General features: G+C 43.9%; 1 protein-coding gene across 1 annotated transcript; it reads left to right on the top strand.

Annotated features, from left to right (window-relative positions):
- Window positions 1-5,206: 5,206 nt before the first annotated feature.
- On the top strand, window positions 5,207-23,863 carry SPATA16 (spermatogenesis associated 16). Its single transcript, XM_054290624.1, is given in 14 exon segments — window positions 5,207-5,264; window positions 5,267-5,332; window positions 5,514-5,590; window positions 6,660-6,910; window positions 7,001-7,157; window positions 8,187-8,332; window positions 9,126-9,215; window positions 10,404-10,488; window positions 13,382-13,529; window positions 13,904-14,044; window positions 14,271-14,383; window positions 17,593-17,757; window positions 19,478-19,555; window positions 23,657-23,863. Coding segments are annotated over 14 exon segments (1,782 nt in total).
- Window positions 23,864-25,109: the final 1,246 nt, after the last annotated feature.

Below are 25,109 nucleotides of genomic sequence, written 5' to 3'. Positions count from 1 at the left end.
TTTTGCCATCCTGAAACTGGAGGTCAAGACTGTGGGACACTCCTTGGAACAGTCTCAGGTAGATCACACAAGATACAACTACCACAAAAAGACAAAAATCTCCTCAGGTACCTGCCTTGGAGCAGTCTGGGGCTGCTGCCTGGGATATCAAGTGCCTAAACCAGTGAGAAGACTCTGGCAGATGCCAGGAGGAGTCTCCAGTGCACCCTGGCATAGAGAAATGCTTCCAAATGAGCAAAAGCATCTTGGGAATCCTCGCTGGAGGAACCTGGGGCTGTCTCTTGGGAGCTCTGCTTCCTCGAGGAGGTGTGAAGACGCTGGGACATACCTGGGAGCAGCCACAAGGGGATTCGGAGTGAAAACTCCAAAGGAGAACAAACATACTGAGAACCTTTCCTGGAAGACTGTGGGCCTGTGGTTATCAAATCAGGTCACAAAATGAGAGATCAAAAGACTCCAGGAGAATCCTGGGAGAAGCTCAGGTGAATCCAGGAGAATAACATTTCCCATGAGATGGTAGAAATCATCTGAGGCATCTCATGGACAGGGACATCTCAACCAGAGCGAGCTGCTCAAAGCCCCCTCCAACGTGGCTCTGGATCTTCCCAAGGATGGGCACCCAACACCTCCCAGGGCAGCCTGTTCCTCGCTCTCACACCAGATATTTTGTAAAAAATCTCTGCCTCATGCTGGGGTCTCCTGATGACTGTGATGAGCAGCAGGCCAGAGGAGCTCATGGAAGGGATATAATATAATGTAATGTAATGTAATGTAATGTAATGTAATGTAATATAATATAATATAATATAATATAATATAATATAATATAATTCAGCCTTCTGAGAACAGGGAGTGAAATTCTCATCTCTCACCTTGTCCTGGGAACCTCACAACACCACAGACTCCCTGTTGGGAAGGATGAAAGTTTGACAAGAAAGTCTCACAGTCGTGCGTGCTTGGCAAAATGATCTCTGAATGTAGAACCTGAGAATGGAATAGAGATGGAAGCAAGTTTTGATACAGAAGAAAATAATTGCTTAGCCAGTCTTACTGGATAACCAAGGAGGCAAGGGTGTGTTAGTTAGAAAGGGTTTTTATGGCTTAGAGCAAAGGATAAACCTATCTCAAACAAGATGTTTTTACCAAGCAAGAAGATAGCACAGGCAAATAAGACGTGTGTCAAGTAGAAAAAAGGTCTCAGAATTTTCCACTGCAAGGAACTGAAAAACAACTTCTAGCTTAAACTGTAATGTACTAACTTTTAGTGACTGGAGAATAGTAACATGAACATGGTAATTATAGGAGTTATGATGTAGGTATCATAATGATATGATATATGACATGACATTATATTGTATTATATAGAAGTTATGATATCATATGACATAGTAGTTAGGCTATAGGTAAAAGTTAAGGTATAGATTGGTTCTGCTGTATTAAATTAGTCGTATACTGCAAATAAAGGAGTACAGGCTCCCTGGGAGAGTCCTGTAATTTTTCCTGCACCCTAAAATCTGAAATTTCAATACTCACACCATTTTATCACATGATAAAATAATGACACTTGACTTCATAGAGCCCTTTCTGTCTGTTATGTATTTCATCATTTAAGGATTATCCAATTAACCTCTCTAGTTAGTGAGAGAAATCTTATGCTCAGCAAAGAAAAGTATATAATGCATTGTAACCAAAATTAAAGGGTCTGCAGGCTCCTGTGCAGCTGGAGCTGACAGCTGTAGGCACAGGCTCTGTCACCCACGACCCTGGACTGCTGTAACACCATGGATACAATAAACTGCATTTTGTATACAATAAACTGCATTTTGGAGAGCTGCCTGGAGTCCCACATCCCTCATTTAGGCTCTTAAAACCTCCCCCTTTGCCAAGCCCTCAACACCTGTACAGCTCATTAGAGAGGGCTGAGGGCTGGAGATGGAGGCTGCAGAGGTGATAACAGCACAGTGCACTGGCACTGATCCAGGGTGTGCTGAGGAGACCTGCCAGGGGAAAAACAGCTCCTCAACACGGGATGGACAACTCTGCTCATCCCCTCTGCCCCAGCCCTTTCTCTCACGTAGTTATGTGTGAAAAGTACCTATTACATGATTGGCTCTTTGCAGATATTAAATGCAATACTATATGTGTTGTGTTGTATTAATTAGTAGTACTGTGTTTTTTCAGTAGTGTAATAAATATAGTTTTAGGCTACAACATAATATTAAAATAGAAACCACGCCATGTAAGATACTTTTAACTGGCTCAAAGAGTGGATAAGATAATAAAGAAATTCTTTGCACAGAAATAACAGCAACAAGACACTAAAATCCCAAAGAGAAGAATTATTGTCTACTTATCAGGAAGAACCAGACTTCTTCTATCTCCTTTCAGACTCCACGGAGCCAAACTATGCTTTATAAGATGGGAGAAGTTGACAATAAACAGAAAAATCCCTAGTTTGAAAGGAATGTTTGCATCATGTCTGAGATATATGAATATGCAACAGGCTGTTGCTTTTAAGGGTTAATGCTTTGTTAGCATGCCATGCTTTCAAGAGGAAAGCATCCAAACATTGGTAATTCTTTGCTTTTTATTGTCCTTTATTGTCCTAACTCCGCTTGTCCAAGTTCTTATTGGCTTAATTTGTATTACTATTTTTATAGCCATTTTATTACTATTAAACTTTTAAAATTTTAACACAAGTGATTGGGGATTCTCACACCAGGAACCCCTCAGAGCCCCACGGGTCCCAGCCCCACTGAGGCTGACAGCTTCCCTCCCAAAATGCTGCATTCAGTTTTGACCCAGCACTAAGAAATCCAAGAACAAAACAGAAAGCTGATGACAGAATCTTGCAAAATCCCACCCAAGAACATTCTGTTATAAAATCACAAGTATTAACAGAAGCTGAAATAGTCAATGTTAGAAAACGATGCTGTAGATGAGTAATGAGATGGTTTGTTCTCATAATTTAAGAGCAAATATTAAATTTATGTTAAGAGGGGGTAGAGGTATAAAGGACGGAACATCCATTTTTGTAGATGAGCAGATGGAGATTGAATCCTTTGCTCTTGGTGCTGTATTATTTTCTTTATTCAGTCTTCTGTTGGTTTTTGATAAGGTCTCAATAAACCTTTTAAAGTTTTGAAACTGAGCATAATTTCTCACAACAAGCTTCAAGCACTTGGCCTAGAAGAGCTCAGGAAATAAATTTAATTGGAATGAACCCTCTCTCTCTAACATGTGAGCAATTCCATCAGATTTCCAAAACCAGTGAAAGAGGGACCCCAGCAGCAGAGGCTTCACAGAAAGCAATGACACAGAACAGGGCAGGGCAAGCAGCTGCCAGAATTATAACTTCTCCATTGCACTGAAGCATTTACTTTAATTTCACTGTAGCTGCTATTAATAAAGTGCAAGATTTAAGTGTCTTGAAAAATAAAAATAAATAAAAAATAAAAGACAACCTCAAAAAGACAAACCTCAGTTTTCTTTACTGTCATGAGGCTCCTGAAAAAAACCATCAAATCATCCTGCAAGTTCAGAGGTACAAAAGAAATCTGACTTGAGTTTCTCCAGCAAACCACAGCAGGGTTTGTCAAGCTGGTCATTCAGAATAAGAACAAACACACAAATCCGTATTTTCTAAGATATTTTTCATGGTCATCCTCCATTTTTGTAAAGCAGATTGCACCAAAAACCTATTGTATTCTTGCTGGGAAGAAAGATGCTTTGAGTTATTTAAGTTTTGAGATGCATTTAAAAATGACTTTCACTAAAGTCAGATACTCCCAGGCATGAAAGTAAAGCATAAATAAAATTAGTGACTTTGCCTGCAATAATTGCAGAAAGAACACATTGAAATGCCCTTTCACATGAAAATCTAAAAAAACCTTAAATCTAATTCTGGACAACCAGAAGAGACCCGATGAGAGCTGGACCAGCCAGACACCAGATGAGAGCTGTTGCCGGTTCTGAGTTTGTTTTTCCAAGCCCCTGCCCCAAATCCTGGGTTTAGCTTTGGCAGAGCTGTGTTCAGCAGCTCTGGGCCCACAATGGCAGAGATGTGTTCGGAGCTGGCTCACATCCCTTCAGCACCATCCCCTGCCTGCACAGCGACAGCTGCTGCTCCCAAATCATCTTTGTGGCCATTTGTAGCACAAGCCCAGCCCAGCTGCAGGTGAGCCCCAGGAGGGGAAGGAGGGATTGGTTTGGAAGCTCCCGGGTGCCCTCAGTGGGGCTGGCCTGGAGCCATCCCCACCTTGCCAGCAGGGCAGGAGCGGTGCCCGGTGTGCCCCAGGGCTGGGGAAGGGCTGGGGGGCAGCTGGGCTGGGGCAGGGGCAGCTGGGCAGGGCAGGGCTCTCCAACTGCCCTGGATGTGGAACTGGAGCCCAGCAACTGCCAGAACGGCCGATGGAGCCCTGGCAGGTGAGTGGGGAAGGGGCAGCTCCCCCTGTGCCGGGCCCAGAGGGGCCTGGGGAGGCCTGGAATGTCCCATGGGGAATGGATCCCTTTGGGAACACCAGGGCATTCCGAGGGGGCTGTTCTGGAGCTGGTGGCAGCTTTGGTGCTGGCCCTGGGGACAGGCCATGCCAGGGAATTGGGGCTGCCATGCCAGGGAATTGGGGCTGCCATGCCAGGGAAATGGGGCTGCCATGCCAGGGAATTGGGGCTGCCATGCCAGGGAACTGAGACTCCTGGCCATGCCAGGGAAATGGGGCTCCTGGCCATGCCAGGGAACTGAGACTCCTGGCCATGCCAGGGAACTGGGGCTGCTGGCCATGGCAGGGCACACCCACATCTCCCATCCCTGCAGGCACTAAGGAGGGAGCAGCTTTTCCCTGCCTTCCCAGCACCCCAGTTCACAGCCCAGCCCCAGCACTGCCCAGACACCACCATGGGTTTCTCCCAGTCCCCTCCCAGATGATTCCTTGTGGCCCAGAGGAGCCACAGGAGGAATCAGAGGGTGCTGGGGGGGCTGCAGCATTTCTGCTATGGGAAAGGCTGTGAGAGATGGGACCCCTCTGCCTGAAGAAGGCTCAGGAGAAACCTCAGAGCTTCTGCCAGCCCCTGGAGGGACTCAGGGAGAGCTGGGGAGGGACTTTGGACAAGGGCCTGCAGGGACAGCACAAGGGGGAATGGCCTCCAGCTGACAAAGGGCAGGGTTCAGCTGGATCTTGGGAAGAAATTCCTCCCTTTCCAGGGAGGAATGGTGAGAAGGGTGGAGAGACCCTGGCACAGGTTGCCCACAGCAAACAGAGGTTGCCCTGAAGTGTTCAAGGCCAGGCGGAAAAGGGCTCAGAACAACTTCCCTTCTGGTGTTCTCATCAAGTAAGGCCTCTTCCAGCAGGTTGTGTTTGCTCCATTTTCAAAGGCCAGGGCTGAAAGGATTCCCAAGCAGGGGAGGAAGAGCTGAGCTGGAATTCCTGAGCTGGGATAGGCTGGGAAAACATTGAGAGAAAACAACATCCTCAGGGACAGCAATGCAAACCTGAGTGTGCTCATCCCTGTGTTCTTCCAGGAGCTTGGACTGAGCCAGCAGCTCCCTGCCCAGATGTTTCCGCAACAGGAACCTTCCTCAAGAGCCCCTGAGGTGAGTCCAGCTGTGCTGAGCTGGCTCAGGACCTTGTGAAATGGGAATTCCCTGAGGGGAGGAGAACTGCAAGAGCCCTGCAAGGGAGAAGCTGCTGGGCCATGGCTCTCCTGAGAGCCCCTGAGTGGGGTTCATTTCTCTGTGCCTGATTCCTGGATCCCCATTTTAGCCCAAAAGAGACTTCTTCCCTCTGCTCCATCAGTTTAAGAACATCTTTGGTGGTGAACATGAACAAATAGAACAGGAACCTGATCTCTCATGTGTTACTTAATTTCATTTTAATCACAGTAATACGTGTCCTGAGCACAAGCAAAGTGCTCAGTGTAGAAATAGATTTCCCATGTTTAAGCAGATTCTGAAATTGGTTGTCCATGAATGAACACCCATTCTTGCTGGGATCAAAAATGGCACCTCAGATGGTACTTTGGAATAGGGCAGAATACCTGCCCTGCTCTTAGCAAGATAAAGCAGAGATGGAAGATCAGATCTCCACTCCAGACTATGAACAGACAATTTTTCCCCAGATACTTGCATTTTGTATCATTCTGTTTTCTTTTCTTCATCCAATTTAATTTAATAATATGTTCCAAACCTATTTATCCCAATGCATCCAGTAAAGTTAAAACAATGGAAGGCAACTAATTTCAAAATATTTCCCCTTGATGTCATTTTGTTCGGTGCTAAAATCCATGGTAAAGCGTTGTCAGAAATCACTTCTAGGAACAAAACAAAGCTCTCCTGGGACATTTTGCAGAGGCAAGCTGTGACAAGCACAAGGGGGAATGGCTTTAAGCAGAAAGAGATTTAGATTGGACATAAGGAAGAAACTCTTGGCTGTGAGGGTGCCCAGAGCAGCTGTGGCTGCCCCTGGATCCCTGGCAGTGCCCAAGGCCAGGTGGGACAGGCTTGGAGCAGCCTGGGATAGCAGGAGGTGTCCCTGCCCATGGCAAAGAGCTGAAATGAGACCTTTAAGGTCCCTTCCAACCCAAACCATTCCGGGATTCTCTGAAATGACTTTATCCCGCGATTCTCCCCTCACCTTCCCCTCCCTCTCTTACAGGCGTGGCAGGAGCCAAAAGAAGCCCAAGAACGACCCCAGGGCGGCGCAGACAGAGCGAGCCGTAAGCGGAAAGCAGGAACCCATGGCAACGTGTCGGGGACAAAAGCAGAAACAGCAGCAGCAGAGAGCAGCACGGGGACATTGCCCAGCCCTCCACTCCTCATCCCTCTCTCCAGACTCTGGGAAATAGAAGCAGAGTTGATCTGCGCCGATGAGGTGGACACCGAGCTCGAGTCTGGCGAGCCGGTGGCGCCGGCAGTGCCACCAACGGTGCCACCAGCAAGGCCACCGGCGGTGCCACCGGCAGCAGGGCCACCAGCAGGGCCACCAGTGATGCCACCAGCAGGGCCAGCAGCAGCAGAGGCTCAGGCTCCTGCCCAGGGCCCTGGGGACAGCCGGTGGCACCGTGCTGGAGCGGGGCTGCGGGCGGCCCTGCGGGACGGCAGCGCTCGGTGCCGCCAGCGCGATTTCGCCGCGGCCGCTGCCAAGTTCTCCACGGCTCTGGAGGTATGGAGCTAAAGGGCTGTGAGCCCAGGGCAGCTGGGACCCCTGCAGCAAAGCCAGGGCACTCCCGGGGGCAGGAATGGCAAAGGGAACCAGGGGCACCAACCTGGAGTGCCCAGGGTTGGAGAGAAATGCTGAGATGTGATTTCGCCCGAAATCTGAGAATTGGGAGTTGGAAATAAACCACAGGAGGGGGGAAGTGTTGGGCTGAACCAAAGAATGTCAGGTAATTTTGTACTTTTCTCCAAGTTCTTAACTGTATTGATGTGTGGAGGATATTGAAATCCCATACAGGGAAAAAAAATGCTCCTTCTTTAATCTTAGCTCTATCAGCAACAAATGCCCTCTCAATAACTGGGGAGTTTTCACTCTGCCCCAGCTAATGCTTTCTCTCCACCCTGACTCCAATACCTTCAGCTTCTTCAAACTCTGAGAAAGGGACTGCACTTTTTTTAGCACTGCTCTGCCAAACTTCATTCAAAAGCATTTGTCAAATATTAGGGCTTTCCAGTTCACAAGTCAATATCCTATTCCTTCTTTTTTTTTCTACAATACTGAAGTAATTTTTAAAAGCCATAAATATTATAGCAGTCAGTGAGTAAAATGATAAAGTGTCATCCTTTTTAAGTGCTTTTTTGCCCCCTATATTCTGAAATGAGCTGTGGTAGGAACAGCACCACGGGTCACTTAAGAAGAAAGGAGGACTTGTCTCCTCCTGAGAGGAAAGGTTGGCGAACAGACATACCAGGAAAATGGATGAGGGAATTCATCCCTGGGATTGTGGACAGATCGATTGGGACATCACAGAATTGCAGGGCTGGCCCTCCTCAGCAGCCCTTAAATCCAGCTCTCAAAAACCAAAAACACAGAGAATCCCTGAAAGACCCTTCTGTCCTCTGTACTGGCTTTTGTAATGCTGACTTTAGTTAAAGCCCAAGCCTGTTAGACCTCAGTTTTCTCCCCCCAAAGTGCTTCCACCCAGAAAATGGTGTATTCTGATATTTGGAAATCATGGTTTTGTTTCATGTGCAGCTTTGCAGCAAAGGCTTTGCTCTAGAGGATCCCTTGAAGTCCTCCCCAGATGATATTTCCAGGCTCGCCAGTTGGATCGAGTCAAAGCTCGTCATCTGCTACTTGAAACTGGGGCAGCCTGGCCTTGCTCTGCATCACTCCCACAGGTAAGGGAAAACAGGGGTTGGATTCACTGCTCACACTGAAATCCAAACTGAAACCAAGGCTAGGAATGAATGAGTGAGAAAAGAGGAATCAAGAGAACACACAGGTGGAGTTGATGTTTAAGTTGGACTAACGGCATCTCTTGAAGGGTCTGACACACAGACCAGGGTTCACCCACGCTGCACCTATGCCTTGTACAGAAAGTATTAAAATATTCATTTTTAAAATATTAAAATTATTAATATTTAAAACTATCTTAGGTTCACCTTGTGATACATTCCAGGTGCTCAGTGCTTCCAGGGAAATGGGCCAGACACCTGCTGCTCCTGTTTGGGCAGCCTGGGGTTAACAAGAACTTGTGCTGTGGCAGTGTTGCTCATGATTCCTAAATGCCAAAGGCAAGAGAAAATATTATCCCTGGAGCGTTTTTTCTAGAGCAATACACAAACCCCTAATGAAATTGCATTTAGGATAAATCCACAATGAAATGAACCTTTAAGTAATATTTTTAGTAATGTTTTCTTCACTGATCAAAGCTGGAGAGAGAGGGAGAGAAACCACAACGAAAAGAACCTTTAAGTAATATTTTTAGTAATGTTCTCTTCATCAATCACAGCTGGAGAGAGAGGGGGAGGGAGGCAGAGACCGAGAGTTCACCTGGCATTTGAGATGTAGCGCTGAGTTATAGAGCAGAAGTGCATTTGGAGCCTGCCTCAGGCACCACTTGATTCTTAGGAGCTTTAGTGGTGCAAGAAATGCCAGGCTAACCTTGTCCATGCCTGTTCTCTCCCCAAGGAGCATCATCCAGAACCCCTCTCACTTCTGCAACCACCTGCGCCAAGCCGCCTGCTTTCGGTGCCTGCACAGATACTCGGAGGCTGCCAGGTATTTCTGCTTCCAGAGAGCTCCTGTGCATCCCTTCCCACAGCTCCCAGCAGGGACATCCTCCAGGCTTTGCCCAAATCCTTGCTTTGTGTGTGTGTGTGACCTCAGGGGCAGCAGAGCTCCAGTGCTCCCAGTTGCTGTAATGTGAAAAATCCCAGCTGTGGCCCTAAATGACATCTGGGGCTGGCAGGGAGTTCAGGGAGCTAAAAATGTGTTTGCTGATGCTTGTCTCAAGGCTGGCAAGGACTGGGAGTTTTGTGTAAGCTTTGGTGTAAAGCTCACCTGGCACTCTTTGAACAGGACCTCCTTCCAGCCTGGCCGCAGAGCCCCTTCCCTGCGTGAAAAACACCACTTATTTTTAAAATTTTAAAAGTTTAATAGTAATCAAATTGAGAGGAATAGTGGATTTGACTTTACAAACAAGCTGTGGATCTGGTGGTAGATAAAACTAGCACTGGGAGATAAAAGAAACAACGTGAAGGATTCCAATGATGGATGAATGGAAAAAGGATATTTTGCTTTACAAATAAACTTTAGGTTTGCTGATAAATGAAATTAGACATTGAAAGATGAAAGAAACAATGGGGAAGAAAAATCTCTAAATTCAGTAAGAATTAAAAATTAAAAGGGAGGGTTATACATTAGAGAGAAATCTTTGGTATCAGGTGTTTTGGGAAGTCTGAACCTCTCAAGTACCTCAGCCAATGGGGAAAGACAGAAGGGAAATTGGGATAAAAAGGAGGCTGCATCCTCCAAAAATTGGTGACATCCCAGGGGAATGCCCCATGGCCTCTCCCTTTATTGGAATAAAGCCAGAAAGGACTCCTCTGTCTCCTTTTGAAACATAAACCTCTGGTGTTTGTGGATTAATTTTCCTTAAAAAAAATGGTTATAAAAATAGCAAAAAACATAAAAAAAACTAAATCACAATAGTGTATAGAATTGTGATGTAAAAATTTGGAATAGAAACTGCTGGTGAGTAAAAATTGGAAATAGAAACTGCTGAGAAAGCTGATGAGTACCCCCATAAATACCTGTAACCATCAACTATCGGTGTGCAGCTGGAGGGAAAACTTCCCCCACCGTACCCAGCGCTGTACTGCTCATACTTTACCATATTAATTAATAAATTGATTGCTGCTTGAACATTGGCCTAGCCAAGCTCTCATTCCAACACTGTGTCCCCAGGAGCGCCATGGTGGCGCAGTGTCTGTACGTGCTGGCCGAGGGCGCGGCGCCGGACACCAGCGACCTCCTGCAGCTCTACTGGCAGGTACGGCCCGGGGAGACACGCCGGGGCGGGAGGAGGTGGGAGAGACGTGAGAGGAGGTGTGGGAGTCCAAGGGGCTCCTCAAAATGCTGCTTATTGTGTACAAAATGCTGTTTATTGTATACAAAATTATGTTTATTGTATGCAAAATGCTGCTTATTGTGTACAAAATGTTGCTTATTGTATGCAAAATGCAGTTTATTGTATACCGAGTGCTGTTCAATGTGTACAAACTTCAACAAACTGCTGCTTATTGTATACAAAATGCAATTTATTGTTACAAAATGCAGCTGTTGTTTGCAAAATGCAGTTTATTGAACACACAATGCTGCTTATTGTATACGAAGCACTGTTTATTGTACACAAACTGCAGTTTATTGTATACCAAGTGCTGTTCAATGTGTACAAACTTCAGTTTATTGTCTACACAGTGCTGCTTGTCGTATACAAAATGCTGCTTATTGTATACAAACTGCAGTTTATTGTATACAAAATGCAGTTTATTGTATACAAAAAAGAGTTTATTGTATACAAAATGTTGTGTATTGTGTACAAAATGCTATTTATTGTATACAAACTACAGTTTACTGTATACAAACTGCAGCTTATTGCATACAAAATGCAGTTTATTGTATACAAACTGCAATTTATGGTATATGAACTGCTGCTTATTGTATACAAACTGCTGCTTATTGTATACAAAATGCAGTTCATTGTATATAAAATGCTGTTTATTGTATACAAAACGAAGTTTCTTTTGCAAAACTGCATTTCGTATATGCAGTTTATTGTATACAAAATGCCATTTATTGTATGCAAGTTGCCATTTATTGTATACAAAATGCAGTTTACTGTATACAAAATGCAGTTTATGGTATACAAACTGCAGTTTATTGTATACCAAATGCTGCTTATTGTATACAAAATGCAGTTTATTGTATACAAACTGATATTTATTGTATACAAAACAGATTGATTGTGTACAAACTGCAGTTCATTGTATATAAAATGCAGTTTATTTTATACAAAATGAAGTTTCTTTTGCAAAAACGCATTTTGTATATGCAGTTTATTGCGTACAAAATGCCATTTATTATACACAAAATGCATTTTATTGCATACAAAATGCTGTTTATTGTACACTAAATGCTGTTTATTGTATATGAAATGAAGTTTCTTTTGCAAAACTGCATTTTGTATATGCAGTTTATTGTATACAAAATGCAGTTTATTGTATACAAAATGCAGTTAAGTGTGTACCAAATGCCCTTTATTGTATACAAACACAAATTTATTGTATACACAATACAGTTTATTGTATACAAACTGCAGTTTATTTTATACAAAATGCCGTTTATTGTATGCAAAATGCTACTTAATGTATAGAAAATGTCATTTATTGTATACAAAATGCAGTTTATTGTATACTAAATGCTGTATATTGTATACAAAATGAAGTTTCTTTTGCAAAAACGCATTTTGTATATGCAGTTTATTGCGTACAAAATGCCATTTATTATACACAAAATGCATTTTATTGTATACAAAATGCCATTTATTGTATACCAAGTGCTGTTTATTGTATATGAAATGAAGTTTCTTTTGCAAAACTGCATTTTGTATATGCAGTTTATTGTATAAAAAATGCCATTTATTTTGTACCAAGTGCTGTTTATTGTATATAAACTGCAGTTTATTGTCTACACAATGCTGCTTGTTGTATACAAAATGCTGCTTATTGTATATAAACTGCAGTTTATTGTATATAAAATGCAGTTTATTGTATATAAACTGCTATTTGTTGTATACAAGACAGTTTATTGTATACAAAATGTTGTTTATTGTGTACAAAATGCTATTTATTTTATACAAACTACAGGTTATTATTGTGTGCAAAATGCAGTTTATTGTATGCAAACATCAGTTTATTGTATACAAACTTCAGTTTATTGTGTACAAACTGATATTTATTGTATACAAAACAGAGTTGATTGTGAACAAACTGCAGTTCATTGTATACAAAATGCAGTTTATTGTATACAAAATGAAGTTTCTTTTGCAAAACTGCATTTTGTATATGCTGTTTATTGTATGCAAAATGCAGTTTATTGTATCCAAGAGGTTACAGCAGTCCAGGGTCGTGGGTGACAGAGCTGTGCCTACAGCTGTCAGCTCCAGCTGCACACGAGCCTGCAGACCCTTCAGTTTTGCTTACATTGCATTATATACTCTTCTTTGCTGAGCATCTCAGTACCTAACAAACAATCTATCCCTTTACTTTTACCTGTAACTTATCATACCTACTGTCATTACCATGTTATGGTTAATTCTATCCAATCACATGAGTTAGTAGGATAAAAGCTTAAAGCTGCTTTTCAGTTTTCTTGCAGTGGAAAATTCTGAGACCTTTTTTCTACATGCCCCACCAGCATGTTTGTTTGCCTGTGGTGCCTTTCTGCTTGGCAAAAACCTCCTTTTGTTTGTGCTCAGCTTATCCTTTGCTCTAAGTCACAAAACCTCTTCCCAACTCAACATAACCTTGGCTTTCTTACTTGTGCAGCAAGACTGGCTCAGCAAACCTCAATTTACACATCTGTTGTTCTTCTATATCAAAACTTGCTTCCATCTCTATTCCATTCTCAAGTTCCGCATTCAGAGATCATTCTGCCAAGCACACAAATCTGTGAGATTTTCCTGTTGAATTTTCATCCTTCCCAGCAGGGAGGGCTCCCAAGGATGGCTGAGCCCAGCTCCTGCACGGGGCCATTCCCTGTGCCTGAGCGTGCTGCCCAACTGCTCCTGGAGTATCCTTCCAAACCACTGAGTTGTTTAGTTTGGGTTTTTTTAAACAGCCTCTACCCAACATGAAATTTATCATTTCTCTGCCCTTTTTCAGGCTATGACTCAAGAAGCCCTCAGTGGAGAAGTCTCTTTTTCTGTTCTGTACACACCTTTTGAGAAAGAGGACAAGGCTGACAAGATAAAGGAGGCCACCAAAGCCTTTGCAGAGAAGCACCCAGATTATGTGCAGCACATATTTACAGGTGACAGCAGGTTTCAGCTGCCCTCAAGCACTGTGCCCTGTGTTTGTGCAGCTGAATTCAGAAGAGTTGGAGAGAATTGAAGAGTTTGGGCTGCTTGGCCTTCAGACACTTCCACAGCACTGTGGGGAATTGGGCAGAAGATGCTTCATCTCAGGCATCAGCAAAATTGAAGCTGTTGATGCAAAAGGCTGCAGAGCCCTAAGATTCAAAGCCCAGTGAGGGCTGGATGTGTTGGCTTTGTTGTCTGAGTTTTAGGAAGGTTTCTGGAGACTATTTCACCCCTTAGACTTCTCATATTTTTCTCCAAAAAAGGAACTTCTCTTACAGTTGAAAAGAAATATGACAGTGGGAATTATTTTCCTTTCCCTGTGCAGATCCTCATGGAATTCACCTGTTGCCAGAGAAGGCTGAGTCTCATCCTGGGCAGCAGTACTTACTGACTCTGGGCTTCAGAAACAAAGAGATTGGGAAAACGGTGGAGAAGTTTGTAACTCAAAACCTGCCAGTCTTTCCAGGTGCGCCAAGTTGCTCAAGAACTGGTCTGGCTTGGGGGTGATCCCCAAAATCCTTACTAAATGTGGGGGAAGGGGTGTCTCGGGACCCATTTCCAGCCCTGACAGCCCAGGCAGATCTTCCCATCCCCTTCATTCCTCCCCCAGTTCACCCAACATCCTGCCAGATCCCCTAAAAGATGGAGATGAATAAGCACAGCCTCTGTGGCTCTGTGATTTCACTTCCCAGGCCAGAAAACAACTTTCAGTCCCAGCATGGAGGAAGAGGCAGAAACATTTTGGCAGAACACTGGGAAAAGGATCATGGCAGCCATGGCTTTTATAGGAAGCTCCAAGATAAAGGTGAGGATCCCATTCCCTGCTGGGATGGGGTGTGTGGTGTCTGGGATGTGCTTTGGGGGTAATTCCTGCTGCTCCTGCTCCTGCAGTGTCCAGAAACGCTCTGTCAATTAGAACACGGGTCTGCTGGGTTCAGACTCTTTTGAAAAGGAGTCCAAATGAAAAGGACCTAACTGTGGTCTGTAACAGCAGCCACAGCTTCCTGAAAGTCCCTCTGCATGCAATTTTATCCCATCTTTATTGACTGTGGTGGTGTTTGTGGGTCCCCAGGACGAGGGAAGAGATGAGAATCTTGACTCCATGTTTCAGAAGGCAGATTTATTAATATAATATAATATAATATAATATAATATAATATAATATAATATAATATAATACTATATTATATTAATACTATATTACTATATTATACATTCTATTATAATTAATATAGCATTGTATAATTATAATAAATTATTAATATCATTAATATATTAATATATTATATTATTTTATTATAGTAGTATAAATATATGATATATTAATATATTAATTATATATCATAATTAATATGTGATATAATGTTGATTATATATTATAATTAATACATTATAATATAGTATAATTAATAATAAATATATTTAGTAGGTGATATATTAATTATATATATATTTATGATAATATAGTATAATTAACAATAATTAATATATTAAAGTATTATTAATATAAAATATAATAATATATTAATTACTGTATAATAATTTCATGTTATTATTAATATACAATGGTATAATATATATTGATTGTATGTAATAATTAATGTATGATACTATAATATATTAATATATTATATTATTTTATTATAGTATATTGTATTAAATATTATTAATATTCTTCTATGAAAATAAAATTATATACTAAAACTATGCTAAAGAAAGAGCAAGGAGACATCAGAAGGCTAGAAAGGAAAGGAATAATAAAATCTCGTGACAGACCCAGAGAGTCTGGCACAGCTGGCTGCCATTGGCCATTAATTAAAAACAATTCACAAAGATGCACCTGTTGGTAAGCAACCTCCAAACCACATCCCACAGCCATCACATAGTTATTGTTTACTTTTTTTTTTCTGAGGCTTCTCAGCTCCTCAGGAGAAAAATCCTAGTGAAAGGATTTTCATAAAACATGTCAGTGCCAATACCCCACTGGCCTGAGGGAAATGAGGTGGATGGAGGGCAGACAGCCCTGAGGAAACACACAGCTGCTTCTCTGCAGGGCTTCCCTGAAGCCCTTTGCTCTTGGCTCTGGATGACCAAAACTCTCCAATCACATGAGTTACTATGGTACAGTTTAAGCTTAAAGTTGCTTTTCAGTTTTCCTGCTCCTTCAGTTTTCAGCTCCTGATGTGCAGAGTCATGAAAGTGGCAGCTTTGGGAGATTTGGGAATCTGTTCCTGCTGGGGGCATTCCCTTCAAAGCCACAACTACAAACAGAGTGTGGGTTGGATACTGGAAACACAACAAAATCCTGGTCTTTCTGAAAGCCCCGGAAAAACTGCAATTTTAAAAAATTTTTTGATCCCCCCCCCCCCCAATTCTCTCTTTGCTTTTGGAAGTGAGATTCCTCTACTGCAACTACTGCAGTCTCAAAAGAGTAACAGAAAGAGAAAAATCTTTGAAATCAGGCAGGTTTTGCACTGCCCATGACTCCCCTCTTCTGTAAATGAATTTGGAGCAACAGGAGCACACAGTTCCAGCAGAGATAAGCAGAGAGATTTGGTTTTCAGGACACAGGGAAAAGAAACTCATCCTGTCAGAGATGAGAGCAGAGAGCTGCTACAGTCCCCACTGCAGGAATTTACACTGTTCCCACACAGCAGCATTTCCTATCAGCTCTACACCTCCCCTCTGAAGTTCAAATATTCTTGCTGAAACCCAAGTGCACTCCCAGAAAACCCAGGTGAAATCCCAGCACCCCGTAAGGCAGCAGCCTTTACTGTATCCAAACATCAGTTTATTGTATACAAAATGCTGTTTATTGTATACAAAATGCAAATTTAGGCAAGGGCCACCTCCAGGGCAGCAAGGACAGGGAACTGGGCTGAACTGGGCTGAACTGGGGGCCTGTGGGCTCATAACCAGCCCCAGGGATCGCTGTGAGAGCTGCCAGGGAGAGCAGGAAAGTCCCAGGAGAGAAAAGAGAGTCACTGGGTAGGAAAAAAACAGCTGCCATGTCCATGTCCATTGTCAGGGGAAATTTATTCCCTTTCCCTTCAGTTTTCAGAGCATTCAGTGATCCCAGCAAGATGGAACCTCTGCCCCAAGGAGCAGAGGGCAGTCAGTGCCAGTTCTGCCTGGGAGCCAGAGCTGCTCTGCTGCTGGGCACTGACCTCTCTGTATGGCCCTGACTGAGACTGGGCCACTTTTGTTTCTTTTCAAGTATTCCACAATTGTCTCCAAGCTGCAAACATGATTCCATCTTATTTCCATCACACCTAAGCTAACTTTAAAATGGCCAAACTTCAGCTACAGACTCAAGCCTTACAACTTACTTGGAGAGGAAAAAATAATATCTTTGGGGTTTAACAGAACAAACATTTCTTTCTGCTGCTCTCTTCCTCATCTGCAATCCAGCTCCTTGTTCTGCTCAGGCTGGTTCTGACCAAACCAGCTCAGTGCCAAAGCCAAGCTGACCAAACCATGGCAACACTTCAGAGAAGTCAATTCTGCCCCCTTGGTTTTGCAGCCACCCAGCCTGAAGTTCATTACATTATTTATACACACATGGATCTGGCTAAGCTGGGAAAGCTGGAACATGCTTCAAGTGTGCCACGTTCCTGGCTGCCTGGTGGTCAGAGACCACCCCTGCAGGCTTCAGTTCCTCCAGGGTCTGTCTTTCAAACCATGGGCTGGCACCCAAACCATGGGCTGAGGCTGGAGAGGCCACCCAGGAAAGGCAGGCAATGTTCAATGGAGGGGCTGATGGAAAAGCCAGTTCCAAAGGAGAAAACTGTTTGTGTTTGTTATCTGCTGTGTCCCCTTCCCATCCATCATGACATCTTTATTTTCCCAGCCCTTGCTGCCTCTCTGGAGCCTGTCCCAGGAGCAGGGCTGAGAGGTGCTGAGAGCAGGAGCAGCACAAACACTGAGGAGAAGCCTGGAGGCACAGGACCCCGAGGGGATCAGGGTGCTCCCTGTGCCTCTCCTCTCACCTCCTCTCCTTCCCTGGCCCCACAGGACGAGCGTGGCCCCTGTGCCCGGGCCATTGAGCAGTTCCACCATGCCAGCCTGCTCAGCCACCTGCAGAGAGGGGAGGAGCAGGCCCAGGTGATGGCCCAGGCCATGGCTGAGCTGGCCACTGCTCCCTACCTGCAGAGAATCTCCCAGGAGGATGACGAGCTGGTAGGTTTTGATTTCCAACACTTGTTTTGGAGGCTGGGAGACAGAGCAGGAAGGGCCAGGGCAGAGTTCTGTACTTCCACCCTTGTGGGAAATGGATTTGTAGAGAATTCTTGAAGTTTGATAGAAGGTTTACATAGAAAAATTAGAATAAAGGTTTTTAAAAGGCCTCTCAGTTGCCCCATCTTTGGGTCAGAAAAGAGTTTAGTCCAACACACCCTGTGCTCTGGAATCCTTCATCCAATGTGGGGATCTAAAAGAGTTCTCAAATCCTCCTTCAGTGCTTTGACAGAGGAGGAGCTGATCTGGTCACAGAACCACCAGGCCTCACCTGTCAATACCTATTGAAAATCCCTTTTCTGCCCCAAAACCTCCCCAGATCAGTCTGGAAAAATTACTGCAATGATTCAACTCTTGCTGCCTTGACACATCTGACCTCAGAGGACACCTGCAGCAAAACCAGCCTGAATCAGGGGAGGGGGAAAGGAGGGAAAACTGATTTTCTGTGCTGGGTCCCAGCCCCGCAAGCTCCCTGCCTCAGAACAAACCTGCCTGCCTGCTCCTGGTCAGGCTTGCTGCAGAGGTGCCCCAGGTTGGTGGAGAATCCCTGGGGCTGCTGAGAAGCACAGCCTGGGCCCTGACCCAGCCCAGCTCCACATCCAGCACTGGGAGGATTGCTGCAGCCAAGAGTGATGGTGTCCAGGGGGTTGGGGAGAAAAGAGGAGGGGGAAACATCTCCTGCTTGTGTGCATCAGTGGGCAGCTGGTGCCTCTCCTCGTCCCCTGAAGGGACACCTCTGGCTGAGCCCTGTGCCTCGAGCACACCCCAGGAATGCTGACACCTATAGTGCTAGATCTTAATTCCTTGTGTAAAACCCTTGTGAAGAGACACCAAAAACTTCTGTTGGCATTCCCTTTAACTCAACCCAGCACTTTGGAAGAGAATTGTGTAGAGTGCAGCAATAGCACAGCTCTCAAGTACCTATTTTTCCTCAGTTTGTTCCTAAACACTGATGTGTGGTGGTGTTCAGAGGGGTTTTAGGATGAGGGAAGAGACGAGGATCTGACTTTATGTTTCAGAAGGCTTGATTTATTATTTCATTATATATATTATACTAAAACTATACTGACAGAATAGAAGAAAGGATTTCATCAGAAGGCTGGCTAAGAATAGAATAGCAAAAAATGATAACAAAGGCTTGTGGCTCGGCTCTCTGTGCGAGCCAGCTCACTTTGATTGGCCATTAATTACGAACATCCAACATGGGCCAACCAAAGATCCATCTGTTGCACTCCACAGCAGCCGATAATCAATGTTTACATTTTGTTCCTGAGGCCTCTCAGCTTCTCAGGAGGAAAAATCGTAAGGAAAGGATTTTTCATAAAAGTTGTCTGCAACACTGATGCTAAGGGCAGCACACCCTGGACCCAACTCTTGTCTCCCTGTCTCCGAATTAAGAGTATCTGAACATTTTTGAGGGGTTGGGAAGGGCGCAGGGTGCCAGGACTGCCCTGGAAGGGGACTGTGGGAAGGCAACAGCACAGTATTTTAAATCACAAGAATGCAAGGACTGGAGCAAAGATGAGTTTGCCATGCTCAGTGTGCAAGATGAGCCACAAAATCATCAGAGTGCCAAGGGTTTGAATTAGGCTTTAATTTGTGTATTCAGAGAAATGATTTCTCAGTGAATTCCACGCTGACTGATTGTATCTTGGTGCCACAGCTGCAGTCACTGATGGCAGATGCCATGGACATCCTGGCAGGAAAAACTGGAGAGCGTGTGTGGACCAAAATACAGAAGGTAACAGCCTGCAGCAAAGGGCCCCTTGGGCAGGAAACATCCCTGAGTCTGCTCTGTTCAAATGGCAGAAGAGAGAGGAGGTGCCAGGGGGGTGTCTGTGGGGCCTGTGAGGCTCTGGCTGCATCCTTGCTGTGCAAGCACCAGTGCAGCTGATGTGCTGCACCAGAAACTGCAGTGATGGCAGCAGCTGATGTGCCAGAGCAGCTCTAACTGGGGGAACCCACATTTATTCCATAATAAATAGAATTTATTCTGTTCTATAAATATGGAAAGCACAGGCAGACCATGCCAAAGCACAGCTCCAGGCAGGAACATCATTCCCGCACAAAGTTCCGGGCAGGAACATCATTCCTGCACAAAGTTCCAGGCAGGAGCATCATTCCTACACAAAGTTCCAGGCAGGAACATCATTCCTGCACAAAGTTCCAGGCAGGAACATCATTCCTGCACAAAGTTCCAGGCAGGAGCATCATTCCTACACAAAGTTCCAGGCAGGAACATCATTCCTACACAAAGTTCCGGGCAGGAACATCATTCCCACACAAAGTTCCATGCAGGAACATCATTCCCGCACAAAGTTCCATGCAGGAACATCATTCCTACACAAAGTTCCAGGCAGGAGCATCATTCCTACACAAAGTTCCGGGCAGGAACATCATTCCCACACAAAGTTCCATGCAGGAACATCATTCCCGCACAAAGTTCCAGGCAGGAACATCATTCCTACACAAAGTTCCGGGCAGGAGCATCATTCCCGCACAAAGTTCCAGGCAGGAACATCATTCCATCATTGCTCTGCTGCTGCCTGCTGGCATCCCCAGCAGCACAGACACTGTACAGAGCTGCTGTAAATCCTGTGTCCTGTTTGGGTTGGAACCCAGGGCACAGGGAATATTTGTCTGCCTGTCCTGACAAGTCCTGACCCTCAAGGGAACACTTTTAACCTTCATCCAGGGAGAAAGCTTCCAAGATCTGGGATGAATTGGAATCTACAAGTGTGTGAAATAGATAACAGTATAGTTTATCAAAGGGTAAAAAACTTAAGAGTTTTGGGTTTTTAGTATGGAAGTGGATAGCAGAAAGGATAGAGGATTTTGGGCATTGTCTGATCTCCTTCTTGTTCTTCATCTACTCTATTTTCTGCAGTTGGGAACACAAAGTGATTGTTTAGAAAGAACCTCAATACAGACGTTGTGTGAACAAAAAAATAATTACTTATTAGTAAAAAAGTAGAAATTAAGTACATTCTAAGAGTTAATTGGACAAAATAGCTTTAAAAGCCCTTAAATCTGTGTGTCCTGTGACTTTTGGTGCCTTCTCTTTGTACGCTAAGTCTGAGATGTAAGTGAGGTACCAAACCTTTGATGAGAGAAAAATAAACAACAACATAAAGACCAAAAAAACCAAAATCTTGTTCATCCCTCATTCCTGGCACAGAACTTTTTAGGGGTCTCCCCATCCAGGGCATCCACAAAGGAAGTTTCCACAGGCTGGTGCCCTGTGTGAGGATTGAAATCACAACCTTCAGATTATGAGACTGACTCCTAAAAGACTCACCCCACATCCCACCCAGCACCTGGGATCTGTTTTCCTGCCTCTTTCTGCCATTTGTGCTAAGGTAGACACCAGCACTGCCTCCAGAATAGAACAGGCACTTTTAATGGCTCAGGAAAGTCGTGCAGACACTTTAATTTGGTCTCTGGCTGAAGAGCCCTGCAGGCTCAGTGGTTGTGGTTAACAGAGCCAAGCCCTGCACTGGACCCTATGGGTCAGCCCTATGGGATCAGCCTTCCCCAGACTCCCCATCTCGGGAGGCTGCAGTTTATTGCAGCCCTGAGACACGTGAAAAGTCTCTGTTTTGGTCCACACGTTCGAAGAATGAGTCAGAGCTCTTCAGTTCTCAGCCTCAGAGTTGTTTATTGTATCTTATCTATAAATTTTTTTCTCCTGCCCTGCCAAGGTCTGTCCAGCAGGACAATTCCAGGCACACTGACTGCCTCTGGGGCAGTGTTATCTCTGTATACTAAAAACTACATGTAACATGTTTACAACTACTTTCCAATACCTACCACCTATGTTAGACAGTGAGCTTCTACTCTAAACCAATCCAAAAGTGCCAACATCACAGCAGAAGATGGAGATGGAGAAGAAGAAGAAAGGCTGGACACACCCAAGTCCCTCCATCTTGTCCCCAAAACCCCCATACCAAAAACCCCAAAATCTACTTTTTCACCTAGTGATAATTTTATTATTACACTACTTAAACTTCTGTGGCTTTCAGGTCTTCATACAAAGCTGGTAATTTGCTCCACGGGTCATAATCAAACCCACAGGTGTTCTGGGCTGTGTGCCAGGGGCTCTGAGCCCCCTCTCAGGGGTTCTGGCAACTCTGGACACCCAGAGGGATGTCCTGACTTCTGACACCCCCAAATGCTTTTGGCCAGTCCATGATTTCCCGGGCTTTTATCTCAACTTCTTCAAACCCAGGAGTCCTCTCTCTAATCCTCTGCATGTCTCTAAGCTGAGCACATCACAGCAGAGCCAACCCACAAGGCTGAGAGCCCCAAGCTCCCCCTGCTCCTGCGCCAGTGATCTCTTGGCAGCACAGGAACCAAAGTTTCACCAGCACAGCACAAAACTCCTTCCCATGGCATCATGCACGGCGCCATGTGCATCCCATCCCCTGAACAGATTCCCCCTGCCAGCTCCATGGGCAGGAGGAGGAGAAGGCAAAGCTTCTCTCCCGGACTCTCTGTGCCCTCAGCACCCCAGGGCAGCAGATGGAAGTGTGCATAAACTTTCCTGCTTGCCTCTCTCAGAAACATCCCCCACCACACACATGCAGGCATGAATCCTGCATCTGTAACACTGGAATATGTTGCTATGTGCCTGTGTAACTGTATATTTTTTATATTTTATATTTTATATTTTATGTTGTAATGTGCCTGTAACTGTATATTTTCATGAGTTTAGAATCATAGAATCACAGAATGGTTTGGGTTGGAAGGGACCTTCAAGATAATTTAGTTCCAACTCCCTGCCATGGGCAGGGACTCCTTTCACTATCCCAGGTTGCTCCAAGTTTGGTCCAGCCTGGCCTAGGACACTTCCAGGGATCCAGGGGCAGCCACAGCCAAAAACATCAATTCAAAAACACCAAAACTCAAAACCACCAACTCAAAACCACCAAAACTCAAAACCACCAAAACTCAAAACCACCAAAGCTCAAAAACACCAACCCAAAAACACCAACCCAAAACCACCAAAACTCACAAACATCAACCCAAAAATACACCTCTCCCCCTCCACTGACCCAAACCCAAGTTTGTGGCACCGCTCCAGTCCCAGGTCAGGGCTGAGGACACCTCAGGGACAGCCCAGGATGAATACAAGAGGAGCCATGCCTGGATTAATTCCCAGCCCTTTCTGTGGAAGAGGTTTTGCAGCCACTTCTCTGAGCTAGAGAGGAGTTTGATGGGAGGATCCAGGTTTATGCCTGAATTTCCTACCAAGGTTGTGGACATAGAAACCAAGAAAGAAAAAAGAAGGATAAATAAGAGAAACGTGCAACTCTCCATTCCAATAAGAAGTTTGTTTGTCTCTTCTGACCAAGGAGTAAACTTAGGAATTTTTTAAGAATGAATAAAAAGCATGCATGCTAGAATAAAAACTGGCTTTGAAGCCTTCTGAAAATGGAGTGTGTTGTTTGTATTGTCTCCATCTCAGCTACCACACCTTTCCTCTGTGCTGTGCCTAGGAAGCCACACTCCACCCAATGCCTGTCAGCTCAGCAGGGCAGGATTTTTAATTTAAAATTATTTCAGCTTAAAATGCAATGGGCAGATGGAGTCTTTAGAGTCTCCCATGGTGTGAATCTTGAGTAGATCTCTGTTCCACAGCAATGAAGGAAGTGAATCCAAACAGAAATGGAGAAAACAAAAATAATGACAAATTCGGGCACCAACCAGCTGTGCAAGCGGAGTCTTTGTGTATTTTGGTTTCTAATGATTATCAGTTTGGAAATAAACTAATTGCAGTAGCTTTATAGTTTTTATGGAGGGGAATGGACCTGCTTGTGACAGCATTTCTCTCTAACTGCAGGTGGCACTGATTGAAGAGTTCCTGAGGGAAGGAGAAGAGCATTTCTTAAAGACCTCACACGTGCAAATCCCTGGAATGGAAAACATCAACTGGACCCCAAGGAGGCAGAAATACCTGAGACTGGAAAATACAAACATGTTCATTCCCAACCCACGAAGCCTGGCCACAGGGCCAAAGAAAAGTCGCATAGTTTTTGCAAAAAGTTGATTTTGTAGGTATTTTGTAGCTATTGATACAAGTTTGATAGATGTTAATCTTATTTTGCATTGTGTTAACTTGAAGTTGTATTAATTTAAATTTAAGTTGTAGTCAATTGTATTTAACTGTGAACATTTAACTTGTACTAGTTTAAATGTAAGGCTATTAAGTAGCATTTATTTGCATTAACTTTAGGTTGCATGAATTTAAATTCAGACTGCATTAATTTGTATTTACTTGTAGTAATTTTAAGTTGACTTTAAACTTACATTGCATTAAACTGTATTTAACTGTATAAACTTAAGTTGTATCCTTTTAAATTTAAGTGATATTAAACAGTATTTACCTGCATTAACTTTAAATTGTACCAATTTAAATTCAGATTGCATTCATTTGTATTTACTTGTATTAAAGCTGCATGAATTTCAACTTGTATTAAACTGTATTTGGCTGTATAAATTTAAGTTGTATTACCTTAAATGCTATTGAACAATATATAGTTGCATTAACTTTAGGTTGTATTAATTCAAAATATGTATAGTATATATGTATAAATTCTATTAAATTTTATTTAATTGCATAAAACTAAGTTGTATCAGTTTAAATTTAAATTATGTTAAATAGTATTTACTTGCATTAAACTTTAAGTTACATGAAATAAGGCTTACATTGTATTGAACTAGATTTACTTATATTAATTTTAAGTTGTATGAATTTCAATTTAAATTGTATTTAATGTTGAAGGTATAAACTTCTAAGCTGTATCTGTTTAAATGTCAGTTGTAGTAAATGGTACTTAATGGTATAAAATGTGAGTTGTATAAATTTCAATTTAAATTGTATTCAGTTGTGTTAAATTTTACTACGCCGTATTTAATGCGACACTGCCAGCAACACCAACCCTCTGCTCTGGGCATGTCCTGTGTCCAAACTCTGTCACATCCTGGTGGCCATGCAGCTGGACATCCAGCTGTCTGTCCTGCTGGCCATTCTGCTGGACATTCCCCTGGCCATCCTGGCCATTCTTCCGGACTTCCTGCTGCCCATCCTCCTGGCATCCCCCTGCCCATCCTGCTGGATGTCCTGCTGGTCATCCTGCTGGCCATCTTCAAGGCCATCCTCCAGGCCATCCTGCTGGACATCCTGCTGAACGTCCTGCTAAATGCCCTGCTGAATGTCCTTTGGACATCCTGCTGGCCATTCTGCTGGATGTCCTGCTGGCTGTCCTGCTGGCCATCCTCCTGGCCATCCTTCT

Source organism: Melozone crissalis, unplaced genomic scaffold, assembly GCF_028551555.1.
Source record: "Melozone crissalis strain CALT ecotype California unplaced genomic scaffold, PUWL_Pcris_2 ptg000082l_1, whole genome shotgun sequence".
In the NCBI taxonomy this organism is placed as follows: domain Eukaryota; kingdom Metazoa; phylum Chordata; class Aves; order Passeriformes; family Passerellidae; genus Melozone; species Melozone crissalis.
The sequence above is the reverse complement of the archived record's forward strand: the minus strand, read 5'-3'. Positions and strand labels throughout refer to the sequence as shown.